The following is a 13,850-nucleotide window of genomic DNA, read 5'->3' as shown; positions in this document are numbered from 1 at the left end:
TCTCCTTCCCCATTCCATGTGCTCCAGCTCCTGGGGGTTCCCCACATCCCCCCCCTCTCCCATCCCACCTTCCCAAGCTCACTGCACAGCGTCATACCCGTTTGATGCCTTTGTCTTTCTTTAAGAATAGATTCAGCTTTGAAGAAAACCATTTGCTGCTCTGTGCTGTTTTTCTGACTAAGGTCAGGTAAGGGGAATGAAGTGGCCAAGTAGCGCCAAGTTAAAGGGCTGCATAAATCAAATGTAAAAACAACTTTAAGGTGTTTTCTATGTATTTCTTGTTTTTCCCCTGAAATGACCTGCAGACAAATATTTGGTCTAGGCTTTAGAAGTATTTGCTATTTAGAAATGGTCGTTTTTGACATTTTCAAGAAATGTGGCAGTTAGCTTGGAGGCAGTGTTGTTAGTGGCATGGTAGTGATACTCTCCTTCCTACAAAGGGTTTTCAGCTGCTGCACAAGAACAGGAGGCAAGTCTGCTTCTTTCTTGTGACCTTATATATTTTGCAGACTATAGTGGTAGCTTTATTTAACCTTTCAAATGCTAATCATTGAAAATGCGCCCATGTATGTACTGCCTGGATTCCGAAATTTCTGCAGCAAGCAAGCACTCATGGTTGAAAAACAGAATTCAGGAAATGCTTACAAGTAAGTGGAGCAGCGCATGAAGTGTCCCAGCCCCCACGGATGCTTTGCTGCACTAACAGTGCTGTGTGGCTTCCAGGTTTGTATGGTAGCTCTAGTAGGCCCGGTGCTCTCAGAATTCATAATGAAAGCAACAATTAATTGTAATTTGAGAAGTAACAGGCGTTGCAAGAAGTTGGTCACTGATGTGTCTGAGAAACGGGTCCTTGTGGTTTGGGGTGCCTCTGCAGCAGGGCTCACCGGTCAGCCCCTCAGAGCAGATACCTGTGTGTGCCACTGAGGCTGCAGCAGTCAGAGCAGCCGTGGCCATGCTTAGCTCTCAATAGGGAAGTTTCCATTTTTCAAATGCACTCTGCGTTCTCTTACAGTAACTTTTATGGCTGGAAAACAGGCACAGTGGAGCCTTATAGATTTTGATCCATAAGCGATCATAATTTCTAAAGTTTAGAATTCATCCCATCCAAAGCTATACTTGAACAGGATAAGTCAGATTGAGTCAGGCAAATCCCCTGATTGGTGTCAGTCTGAATTTTCTTTGAATAAAGAAGTCGGTGAAAGAAAATCACTTTTCACTTTCTTTCTTCTCACCAGCGTCTTCTTAGGTTTCCCTGCTTTTGTGTTCCTTAAACTAATAAATACTATAGCATTTTGGAAACTAACTTCTGAATTGCTGAGAATTTAGGGGAGTTGGATCTTTGTATTTCTTTGCAGTTTATTCTGTAGCAGAATTGTGTGGGAACTGACAATTCCTTTAATGAAATTTACTGGCTTGTCAGCCTCACCACGGCCACTGAAGAGTATATCAGTTATGCTGTGCAGCTCTGAAAAGCTGACTGGATTCCTTCCAAGTACAGTTCTCCAAGTTTTGGTGAAAGACATTGCAAATCAAACATTTTGGACCTGACAAGTGAACTTCTTGGAGAGTAGGAGGGAGGAGTTGTAACTTAAGTTTGTCTTTGTAGAGCTGATCTTAACAAATTTGTTGACTGTGGATCACATACTGAGCCAGTTGTAGCCTTTGTGACGTGACCAGAGAATTTGCTGACTGCAAGTAGTTGCATACTAGGCCAAACAACCGTAAAAATTGTGAGCTCTGCTATAAAAGGAAGGACTGTCTGTCTCTTAGTTCTGGCTGTGCTTTCCTGGCATCTCCCTGCTTACCTTTTGCATACCCTGAATTTCTTCTCCCGTGCTTGAAATGCAGTACTTATTTTCCATAAAGGTTTAATAACTCCATAGCAAGATGTGGGGTGAGCTGGGAGCAGAGTGAGGGCAGGTTGAGCTGGGGGGACCTGTCCCTGCAGCTGAGCAGCCTGCAGGCACTGAATGTCCATCCAGTGGGGAAGTGCATGCACAGTGTGTCACCCATGTCACTGCTGTACTTTCCAATGGCACTTTGGTACAAATATTGCTCCAACAAAATCTGTTTTTGGTGACTCCATAAAACATGTGTGGTCATCTAGTCTCAACTGCAGCTCTGTGAATATTCAGGTACTTGTGGCTCAAATTCATCAGAGCTTTTGTGTAGCCTGCATTGTCAGCAAGTCTGAAGGCAGGGTTTAATTTAGCCCATAACCTGCACCTTCTTCAAAAGTCATGAAGTCCTGGCTCTTATTTAGCTTTGGTTCTAGCAGCTTGGCCAGGAAATGTTTAATTTAAATTAGCCCACCCTGGTGGAATAAAATTAACTGCATATATATATGTATCACCTACATAAAAATTTTAAGTTGTGTTCAGTGCCAGATATGGCATGTAACTTGGTACAGGAAGGGAAGAACAAAAGTCTGAGAACCAGTTTACATTGATGCCATTTCAGGAATTAATTTAATTTACTGCTCTGAGTTTTAGTAGGATTGGACTTGGTTAACAACACTATTGAAAAGTCTATTAAAAAAAACCAAAACAAAACAGTGCTGTTATTTCAGTACGTGGCCCTTTTGTCTTTTAAGCCTGTCCTTTTCAGCATCTCAAAGGTATACTGAAGTGAACTGTGGTTTTAGACAACCATAACTTGGGTGAAATACAAAATCAATTCTGTCTGACCTTGGCCAATCTCGCCATCACAATTCTTCTGAATTTTTAAGAACACACAGAGGATCCTCCTGTCATGAATGTATATTTGTTCAGGTAACCAGCTTAAATTCTTTACCTTCTCTTTAGTTGTGTCTTTCATTTGCTTCTTTCTTTTGTGAGGACTTTAACAGAAGAAATTTATTTAGACATCCGTAATAAATTCTGAACCTTTAGATACTCAGAATTTGGTGTCTGGGAAGCAGACACCAAATCTTAAAGCATTAGAAAAATCTTAGCATTTGGCGTAGTTTATTTTTAGAATGGGGAAGTGCTTGGGATGACTATCCATAGACTGCTGGTCTCAATTGCATCATTTCCTCCTTTAATGAGTGTTCACAGAAATATGACTTCAGGAGGATGATACTTAAGTCATTTTATCCTATAATTATGATGACAAGGTGTGCACTAGCATCAGCACATAATGTCTTTGCAGCTGGAGGCAAGCCATGTGCTGTGTCTGTTTATGTAAAATGATATGTGGATATGTTGGATCATTATTGATGAGAAAATAGTTCTGTTGTATCTGGATCAGAAGATTATGACGTGGGCCTCGTTTGAGAAGGTGGATTTGTACAGTGCTGATCAAACAACACATCACTGGTGAAGTTCTGAGCTGCTCCGCTTGTGCGAAGTGAAGTGGTGCCTAACTGGTGCTTCTTAGACGACCATTCCTGAGGATTTTAGAAAAGCTGGCTCAGCAACACGTGGAGGTATGCTCCACAAATCTGTTGGTGTGTAAAGGAAGTGGTTCTGTTGTGGCTGAGGAGTTGGAGAGTGCCTTTCACTACATGTAGTCACAGCCATTTCAGTACAGCAAAAATAATTCATTACTCGCTTGAGATAGAGAATATAAAAAGCACTATAAAAATCCAAGCCAGCATAATTTGATCTTGGCACACAGATTGCTTGGTTGGTCTGTTTCCAAAAGGAGCAGACAAGTTAAATTGAGGAGAGGCAGCTCTCCGGTTATTAAAGCTTTAAATCAGCCCTACTCATTTACAAATCTCTGCTAGCACTTGCAGGGCGAAATCTGCTAATCCCCACATCACCGCTTCTGTCTGCCTGTGACAAGCAAACTGAACGGTTATTCCGTGTCTTTGAGAGCAACTGCTAACTGGAACAGCTGCTGCTTCCCATCACAAGTGCAGCGCTGAGAGCTGTAGTGCCCATCTCTGCCAAAGCCAAAGGATGGGCTCTGCAAAGGACAGGGGGTGTACACAGTGCTTAGTGTTAGGATCTATAGGAAGATGTAGGATTCCTATGTTTCAGCAAGTAGAAACTTCTAAAGAGGGGTCTCATGTTTATGATGTTATCGTGCTTGGTGTCAGCGGTGGATGGACGAGGTTATCCCTGCAATCAGTGCACTGAACAGATTAGGTTATTACCTGCATCTCTGATTTATGAGACTTGAAATAATTGAATATTGCCCTTTATGCAGGATTTTGCTGTAGAGTTGTGGAAGGAATAATGACATTTGTCACTGCATCAGCATCACCATAAATGCCGAAGTGCTTCACCGAAAAGTTTTGAACTAATTTGGATAATGTCATACCTACTTACATTTAGTTGCATTCTGGCTGTGTAATCTTTCTCATAGGGCTTCTCTGTTAACTTCTGTTAAAATGTTTATAGCAGCTCGTGTGCTCTGCAGCACTGCGAGCAAGAGAATTAGTACTGTGGGAATAGTGATGTTTATACGCTCTGTTTCTCTGCCTCAGGGTTTTCTCGAGTTTCATTCTTGCCTCGCACAGATGACCTTGCAACTGTCGAGGAGACATTTGGCCCTGGAGACTTTCAGGCATCTATCAGGGGCAGCTTTCTGAGTGCTCTGTGTTTCTGAGGAGAAAAGAGGGGCCAAGGCAGCATGGCTTGCCCTGCCCCCACCCGCATCTCACTGTCAGTGTCACCGGGTCTGCGGGACATGTAGCAGTACCCATCCTTGCAGGGATTTCCAGGGGGAAGAAAAAATACCTCTTCATTCTCTCAGCCCCAGCAAAAAGGGTAGTTCCAATCTGTGTAGAGAACCTGCAAGTGCTGTGTGCGTTTTTATGGGAATCCCCCCATATTTGATGAGAGTCCAAAAATCGGTGGGATTTCCCAGCTCTATCTTAGTCTGTAACTTTAGTAGTTACCAACTTCTATTGTTTGTTGTTTTTTTTTTTAATTGCCTTGTGTGTTTTTAAAAGATTCTTGAAAGGTACTGTTGATGAAGTTTCTCTAAAGTGCAAGATCTGTATTAATACTGTCTTACCACCTCTGTTTTTGGAGGGTGGGTGTTCATGGTTACAGAGGCATGCATGGCTTACTAAAACCTGAGACTGCTACAAAGACATCACTACTGTGGTATCTGGTTTTAGAATGGCGGGTGCTAGGTGTAGTTAAAGTTGTGAACTTTCTGCAAAAAATGTATGTGTTTTAGTGAAACCACTACACAGTAAACATGCCTTCGTGAAACACTTGTACCTCAGAAATGTCAGTGCATGAGTTTTTTCATTTTACTTTGGGTTTCCTTGCAAGTGGTTGCTCTAAGGCTTCCTACTGAAGATAACAGTAATTCTACAAATTTGCTTTTTTCAAAATGTAGAGAAAATAAACTTTAGTTTTCAGACCTGGGCATCATTAGTGGTGCACTCAGCATTTGTCTGTGGTGTTTTCTTTTCATGTTTAACTCCTTGATACTTAAGTCTCTTTTGCAATATTTAATACAGATATAGCTAGATTTAATTGAAGAGGGTCTAAAACTTGTGGCTAAAGAATGCTGCAGTGACTTAACTTGAAAGGAAGAAAGAAAGAACTGTGTGGGGCAGTGATTAGATGAGCCCGTCGTGTTCCTGTGGGGAACTGCTCTAGGTAGATGGCAGACTTAAACAGTGTGCTAAAGAATACTGCTTGTACTTCAACCTGAGAGTTTCTTGAGCAGGGCTGGATATTAACCTGCCAGCTCTTACTGTCCAGGGCCCACTTCTGGCTTGTGACAGTCTGAGGTGACGTGGCTGGGGTGATGTGAAGTCTCAAGTGTTCTGTTAAGTTGCTTCTTCTTATCTGAACATCACTCCCTGGTGTATAGTCCTGTCACAGAATGTAAATTAAATTTTCAAGCTGTTTCTTTTCTTTAGGGCCTTTTGTTTTACAATGTCCTTTCTTTAGATAAGGTGTTTTTGGCTCTTTCCCTTTAAAACAGTCCCAAGTTTCATTTCTAATTCATCATCCCTTTCATAAATCCGAAGAACTGTCCTTGCCTCCAGGTTCATCCAGGGGGGAATCTAGCATTATTTCAGTGTGGTGGAATCTTTTTGTTTTTTATCTTCAAATAGTTAGCTCTTACATGGGCTTCCTGGTGTTGTAGTTACACGTATTTAAGTTAGACCAAGTATTGTTTCTCTTCCCTCTCTTTCCTTCACATCCTAAAGCAATATTCATGAACCAGTTTCCTTGTGAAAGAGCTCTCAAAGTTCTCACTGTTAGGTGTGCATCTTCTGTATCTTTTATAAGTCTTTAATGTCTCTGTCACTAGATATTGCCTTTGTCCTCCATATGCTAAGTACTACTGACTGTTAGAACTTCATTAACTTTTAAGCCGACAAACGTGACTTAGTTAATAGACTGAAAAGAGAGCCAATAGAAATGAACAGTTGAAGGAACAGCTCCAACTTTTAAAATTGCATCTCCATCCTTGGAGGTTTTCAAGATTCATCCAGACAAGTTCCCAAGCAGCCTGATTCCAGTTGCCCTGCTCTGAGCAGGGAATGGTCTGGATAGCCTGCTGGGAGGCCCTTGGCTATTCACAAGCTGGTCAGAGCAGCTGGTCGCTGTTTTAATCTATTTCATGTGGCTATATTGGTGATGTTTAATAAAACTTTTTGTGGATCCATTTGATACCAAAGGAGGACTTGAACTTAATGTGCAAAAAAAGTGTACTCATGAGCTAGGGAGAAATCTTGAGATGACTGTAATTATTGAAAGAAACAAGAACTCTCAAGAACAAAGCTAAAAGAGGTAGCTGACTGATAGCTTTGGACCATCACGTGTAATGTACCACATATGTATAATCTATATAACACTATATGGTGGACAGTCATCAGATTGTCCATTGGAGAAATGAGTTTTATGGAGATGTGCAAGCTTTCTTTTTTGATACACCATGGTTTTGCTCTAGGTAAGAGGGAGGGGAAGCTTTATATTTTTCTGAACTTCATATTATTCTAAGCTTTATATTATTCATCACAGTGCAAGAACAGCAGGTAAAATACAGCTTAATGATTGTTACTGTGTAAAGCAGAAAAAATGTTCTGTAGAATTGTTTGTGCATTTGCTTTGCTCTGGGAATCCTCTATTCTCTCTGTCTTACCCATTTTCCATTCCTTCTCCTACTTCTCTTGCTCTTTCTCATTTACTATTTCTGATGCTGCAGAATCCTTGAATTAAGCAAATGTTGCTACTCTAATACATCTTAATAATGTATTCTTGATGCTATGATTCTGGCATGTCCACCGGGCTTCCCTTTTTCTGTCTCTCTATTTCAAGATTGTGTGAATTTACTTTTGTCTTGCTGTTCCTGTGAGAGTTTCTTACTTTCACTGTCTTCACCAATAATTGCACTATTGTAATTAAGCTAACTAGGTTCTGACAAGAAAAACCATGAGAATGGATGCCAGGTAATTTATTCCAAGAGAGTAATTTAGGGTTATTACCAAGTAAAACACCATGATGGCACAAACTATCAGCAGGTAAAGGGTTGGGTCTGTGCATGAGGATGAAGAAATTAGCTCATGGTAATGGAATCAAGTGGTGGTACAGTAGGTTATTTTTTCTACAACACATTAACTCAAAGTAGTATCTGTGTTCAGTTCAAACTGTGCCCATCTATTTGTCTGCATGTATTTGCAGAGAATGAGAGGGTTTCTGAGGCTGACAGACAAGTTAACGTGGTCAGTTTAGTCTTCATAGTGAGCTGACAAATTGCCTTTGAATTAGCAGGTTGAGAATAAATACCACAACTGGCTCAGATGCCTCATTTCCACTTCTCTTAATCAGTTCTTTTACAGCGAGCTAGGAAGTTGGAGGGAGGTAGGGGGAGAAATCATTCATACTGACATGCAAAAAATGTAAAAAATGAAGATGATGTCATTTTATGGAGGGGGGGAAAGAAAGCTTTGAGTAGAGCTATTACCTGATCTCTTTTTTTTTTCTCTACAGCAGGAAAAACCAAAACTCTTGGAGCCTTTGGATTACGAAGCTGTTATCACAGAGATTGAGAAAAATATTGGAGATAGCCTGTTTAAAGATCTGATATTGTTCCCTGAGGATGACTTTTCAGTAAGTGCAAATCAAATGTGTGTTGTTTTTTCTCTTAATTTTGTTCATTTTATCCTCACTGCTAACAGGAGAGATGGAAGTGTTTCCAGGGCTCTCTAAGACTTTTCTTGATTTATTCATAGCTCCTCATTCCTCTCCTACCAAATTTCACTTGTGTGTGTGTGTGACATCTGTATATAAGTGAACTTGCAGTTCTGTAATAAGTACAAGGTGAAGCCTTGGTTTTTCCAGAATATATTTCAGGAACTCAACACAGGTTATTCCATAACATGTACTTACTGGTTCACTCAACACAGTGGTTGTTTAACCTGTGTTGGAATTTCTCCCCACTTTTATAATCTAACATAATTACACTTCAGTAACTTACTTACAGTCTATCTGATCCTATTCTGTTTGATGTATTTGGCCAGCATGGCTCTTGACTTTCTGCTCTGTCAGACTTTTTAGATGGTAGCTGTAACACGCGTCTAAGCTGTGCCATTTACCAGCATTAGTTTGCACAAGAAGAGTACATCTGAATAGACTTGATTTTGTTTAGTTTTGGAGCTATCTCAATTGTGGATGGAGATCTGCCAAGCTGTCCCCGAGTGCTGGGGATGTAGTCTCCAGTGCCAAGGCAGCCCCTGTAGTAGGGTGCTAACAGGCTGTGGGTACTGGAGCCCACTGCCATGGGGCTGTCCAACCTCATTTGTGGTTTCCCAGCATTGGTCCTGGGAAGCTGCAAAGAATTTAAGCATCTGGAAGCCTGGGACAGCTCAGGAGGACAAGGGCTGGCTGCAGGGTGGTTTGGGAGACATGTTGACAGGCAAGTAAGCTGGCAGATTACCTGCACCTTACAGCAACTTCTTCAAAATCAACCAGTCTTTGTAAAAGATTTAGGTTTTGATGAATAGGCATTCTCTAATGGAAATACATTTCAGTCTGTGACCGACTAACTGCTGTGTGAGAGCCTTTCCCATCAGCTCATGGCACTGCCTCTGTCCTGTGGGGCTGGGTTAATCTAATAGACTGCTTTGTTTTCCTAAATGGCTCTATTTCCTTGGTGGCATTAACTGAGTTAATGTGCTCATGGGATTGAGGAAGAACTAAACAGAATACATTTTGCCATCACTGTTAATTCCTTTATCCATTTTACACATTTGTGAACTTATGAAATTGAAAATTAGCATTATAAAGCTGACTACACTTGCTTGTGTGCTGCCATGAGGCCCTTGAGCTCCTGGATTTAGAATAACTGAGCCCAAATCAGTGGAGCAAAACAAGCTGATTTTTCTCAGCAAAAGGAGAATCATGTCCTACTACTCAAGACCTCTGCCTGTCAAACCATGTTTTCATATCCTTATTTTCATTTCATTTTTAGCTGTTGCAGCCTGACCTTAGTAGCAACTTCAATTTTGTTTTCTCTGTATTGTTTTGCAATTATACCTCATAGTGAACTGCTTGCGTACTAAAGATGACCTACACTCACAAAAGAGCAGAGGCAGTGACATTTGGGGTCTATAGCCTTGCAATAAAAATCTTTTTTTTTGTTGTTATCTTCAACTGCAGTAGCAAGAGCTTATGTCACCAGGCAGGGCTGCAGAGCTTCCCTAGCAGATGGGTTTTTCAGCTGCAGAGCATCTATTTATAGCTCTGCTCCTTCCTGCTGAAATATCACCTGTGCACAGCAGTCTGGGTCAGCCATTTGAGTAGAAAGAGATCCAGGTCTGACTGAATTAGGAGATGCTCAGGCTGGCTCTGATTGTTATTTAATGCGATGATGCCTTAGGAAATTGAGGGTCTTACTGTTAAACAATAACCATTAGAGCTGTTTCAGACTTTGTGGCTGAGGGATGATGCAGCCCCACTTAGGGCCTCTTCAGAGTGAAAGCCAACCAATGTGCTAGGTGAGGAAGTGAGCATAAAAGAAAATCCTGTTTTTAATGATGATTGTCCATTTCTGGATCTGTAATATTCACTGTGTACGTCATCTATGGGCCAATTATCTACATAGCTGCAGTACTGTCTGATCTTCTCTTTGATCTCCAAATTCCTTTCTCTCTTTGAAAGCGATTCTAAGAGAAGACACGTTTTCTTACAAGACCTTTTTAGGTCACTTCTAGCACCTTGCCATAAGTCTACAGGGCAGTAAAGAATTCCTGATATTAATCTGAGCTTGATACTCTTCTGTTTCCCTGTTTCAACAGAGGAATACAAGGCATACATGTTACAAAGATGCATTCTGTGTCTTAACTCCAGCTAGGAAAAAGGCTTCCTTTTTTTGTGATTGTGCATAATAATTCTTTAAAAAGAAATAATAACCACTAATCTTTGTTTGCTAACTCTCCTCCTGCCTGCCCAAAGTCCTTGTGGTTATAGAAGTGAATTATTGTCCTCATTTTACCTTCTGTTCTCCCAGACTGGGAGATCAGATTTTCCTCTGGAAGAACTGGACCATTGTCTGCCATTCCAATTTCTGACTTTCCTCCTATGTGCTTTCTGGAAAGGTGATTGTGATAGAAGTGTGACAGCTTCATTCAGATCTGTCTCCCTCTCAGTAGTGCCCTTCCTTAGTGACAGCAGGCTCAGGATCACGCTGACACCATGCTTGTGTTGAGGTTTAATGAAAATACGTGTTACCTTTATGTTGATTTATAGATGTTAGTTATCATAAAAAGCCAATTGAAAGTGTTTAATAGGTACTTTGATTTGGTATAGTAAAAGATTGTGTTAAACTCTGTGATGGTGAACGAATGCTGGAGAAATAGTTGTAAATGAGGGAGTGAGAGCCTCCTTGGAAATAGCCCAGTAAACCCCACTATCATTTTTGACATCAGAAGAGTTACTGTGGTGGATTACCAGGTTGTTTTCAATAGCACCTGGCTTATCCAACACTTTCCCATGTGGTAGGCAGTATCTTGTCATCAAAGAAGAACTGAAATTCAGTCCATTACTCATGACTAAACATGATGTCAGATCTTTCACGTGCAAGTTCACGTCAGCTGGAAATAGCAGATAGATGAGGGGCAGCTAGACTGAGAAGGATATGTTTCACCTATTTAAAAAGAGAGGGCTAAAGCAGCAAACACTGTGTGGGTATGGCCACTCACACTGAGCATGGTCCTATGAGGAATGGGACACACTGAAGCTGTCCCCTTAAACACAGTGCTTGCTTTCCTGTCCCTTTGCCCCTGCGTTCACCTCTCCGTGGCAAGGCTAGGGCTAACAGCAGCCCACAGAGTTCCACCTTGGCCTTCCTTTGTGATCTGGCAGACTAACTCGGTACCATTTTCACTAACATTAAGTAAACCTGCTTACTTAGATTCAGTCTTTCAAGCTGCTTAGACTCCTTTTCACCTCAGCTTTAACACAAATGAATGTTTCTGCCTGCGTGTGGTTAGCTCTCTTAGGAGTGCTGCCTTTTCCAGAAGTAAATGTAATCTTTTTTGGCGCATCTGTCTAAAAATTTAACCACTGGCCACATGCTTTCAGACTAAGAGCTGTTTGAATAGAGTCAGAGTGAGAATGTTCAAAATAGCAAACAGAGTTTGAACTCCATTTTCAAGTCCTACGCTTGCCGTGTCAGTGGGAAGTGGATACTGCCTGAAAACATTATTCCTTATTGGTCACTGATAAGGAGTAACATTAGCCTGTGCTTTTCACTGTAGAAATAGTCTTCAGTGAATGTTGCAAAAGGACACTTAACTAAATCGCACCTTGTATCTAATCAGACACCTGAGCCATCAGTTCGTGCTAATGGGACACTGCCTGAGTGCCTGAAATCATTGTTGGATATAGGGTATTTATATGAAATGGATATCCAGAAGTTTTTGTAGAATGTCAGGTTTTAGGTATAAATATAAATATCTGTGCTATTTGATTCTCAGAGTCTCAGCATGCACAATCCAGAAGATGCTCTTTTGACGTTTGACTTGAGTATGCAGCTGCTATGAGTGCCTAAACAGAGAACTAGATTGTATTCAAAGCACAGCGACGTGCTGAATTCTGCCAGTGACAGCTTGCAATTTTTCGGCATGTATTCTGGTATTGAACTTCAGTTGTTTTTTGAAGTTAAAAAAAAAAGTTCTGCTTGAAAAATGCTATGGAAGATATACCTTAAAGGCCATTGAGCTTTGGAAGTAACCGCTCTGAACAGGAAGGCGTTTTTGTGGCCAGACTTGTGCAGAGAAGTGGTTGATCATAACTAATTCTCAGAAGGGAAGTGCTTTGTAGTTTTTAAAGCCAAGGTTAAATATAACAATACACAAGATTTGCCATGTCCCAATTCTATGTAAATAAACCTATGATATTTTTTGGCCAAGTCCACAAATGCAACCAGCCCCATGTTACCCAGTTTTTCAGCTTTGCACAGCTCCGTTTTCTTCTCTCAAGTGCAGTCTTGCTGAGGAGAAGAGGTGTGGGTGAGTGCTGTGTGTGCAGCAGTGGGTTGGAGTTCCGTTTCTTGTTCTGCCACAGTCTTGTTGCTTCTCACATAAACTCTGTGAGGGAAGGGAGGCATGACAACTACCATGGGAAAGCATTCAGCTGTCTCAGTCAGTGTGTTGCTGTCTTTGACAAGAAGCGTTGAATTAGGTATAAATTATATATATCAATATATGATTTAACTAAATAATGAAAAATGTCTTTTGCATTGTTTGCAAGGCAAATAAATGTTATTGTAGTCAATCAGAAGAGGCTGTTGGTCTCTGCAGCAAAGTCACCATCTGGGCAGAGCGGGTGCGCGGTGCAGAGTGCATCACACGTATCCTTTCTGTGCCTCTGCTCTGCCTTGCATCTGGAAATCTGGTCTCTGGTAGCAGTGACCTCATGGAAGGGCAGCCTACGTGTTTTGTGGCTTCTGCTGCTGGCAGCCAGGCCCCAGCCTGAAGAGGAGCTCCTGCAGTGTGATGTCTGGGGGTTTTCAGCTGTTCTCAGGGATAGCATCCTCTCAGGATTGCTTAAAATGTCATCTATGTGTGAAATAATTAAGGAAACATTTTCCAGACACTATGAGTACTGCTGGGAAGTCCCTAAGCAACCAAGGATTCAATCATTTTCACTATTACTAAATGTGGTCTGAAAATCCATATTTCTCCATCTGTTGTTTCTTTTACTCGTTGACTAGATGATTGTGTAAATCTTCTCTGCACATAGGCTTTGGTAATACAAAAGAGGAGAGCCCTGAAATCCATGTTTATGAGGGGTCATCATTATTTGTTGGAGCCAAAGTATTTTTACCATGTTGTATCCTAAACTATCCAGATGAAACGGGAAAAAGTTGGGAATCCCATATAATTTGCATCCACCTGTGTGGTGCATGCCTTTCTTTTAGAATTGCTCACATAAAAAGTCATAGGGAGAAGCAGCATGTTGAATGTAGGCTGTAAAGAAAAATGCAGTCGATAATAGCCAGCTGATTGCCACATACAGCCTGGGTGCTTCAATCTGTGGAGAAAAAAGTTCACTGTTTAGTTGGAGACTGAGGATATGAAACATCCTCATGGGCTGCCAGCCGTGGATGCTGCAGGCTGCTTCATCCTTGAAGAAAGCAGTGATTTGTCGTACTAACCTGGTCAGATGCTGTGGGTCTTCCTGTGGAAATCATGTGCCATTCTGTAAGGGGAAAAACAACAAGGTGTGAGATGACGTTTGTCTTGGTGTCAGTCCGCGTTATCTTCAGTTGAGTTATTCCACTGTAACTGAGAGTAGTCTGATCTGCTGGAGTGTGGTGATGGTTGGTTGCTTTCTGCAGAGAAAATGAGTGGTCCTGATCTCATAGTATCACAGAATGACTTGAGTTGGAAGGGAACTCAAAGACCATCTAGTTCCCAACCTCTT

The 13,850-nt window shown here is 41.3% G+C and overlaps 1 protein-coding gene across 13 annotated transcripts in view; it reads left to right on the top strand.

Annotated features, from left to right (window-relative positions):
• DOCK10 (dedicator of cytokinesis 10) overlaps nt 1–13,850 on the top strand; it is a 136,823-nt gene that overhangs the window by 38,593 nt on the left and 84,380 nt on the right. For 9 of the 13 annotated variants that reach the window (XM_090147260.1, XM_090147261.1, XM_090147258.1 and 6 more), the window contains exon 2: nt 7,914–8,033. In XM_090147260.1, coding sequence (XP_090003386.1) covers nt 7,914–8,033 — 120 coding nt within the window. Of the gene's footprint in view, nt 1–7,913; nt 8,034–13,850 lie in introns of those variants that run through there. The other 4 variants (XM_090147257.1, XM_090147251.1, XM_031596367.2 and 1 more) reach the window with 2 other exon arrangements.

Source organism: Phasianus colchicus, chromosome 10, assembly GCF_987193195.1.
Source record: "Phasianus colchicus chromosome 10, bPhaCol1.hap1.1, whole genome shotgun sequence".
Lineage (NCBI taxonomy): Eukaryota > Metazoa > Chordata > Aves > Galliformes > Phasianidae > Phasianus > Phasianus colchicus.
This window is presented reverse-complemented; position numbering and strand designations above follow the sequence as displayed.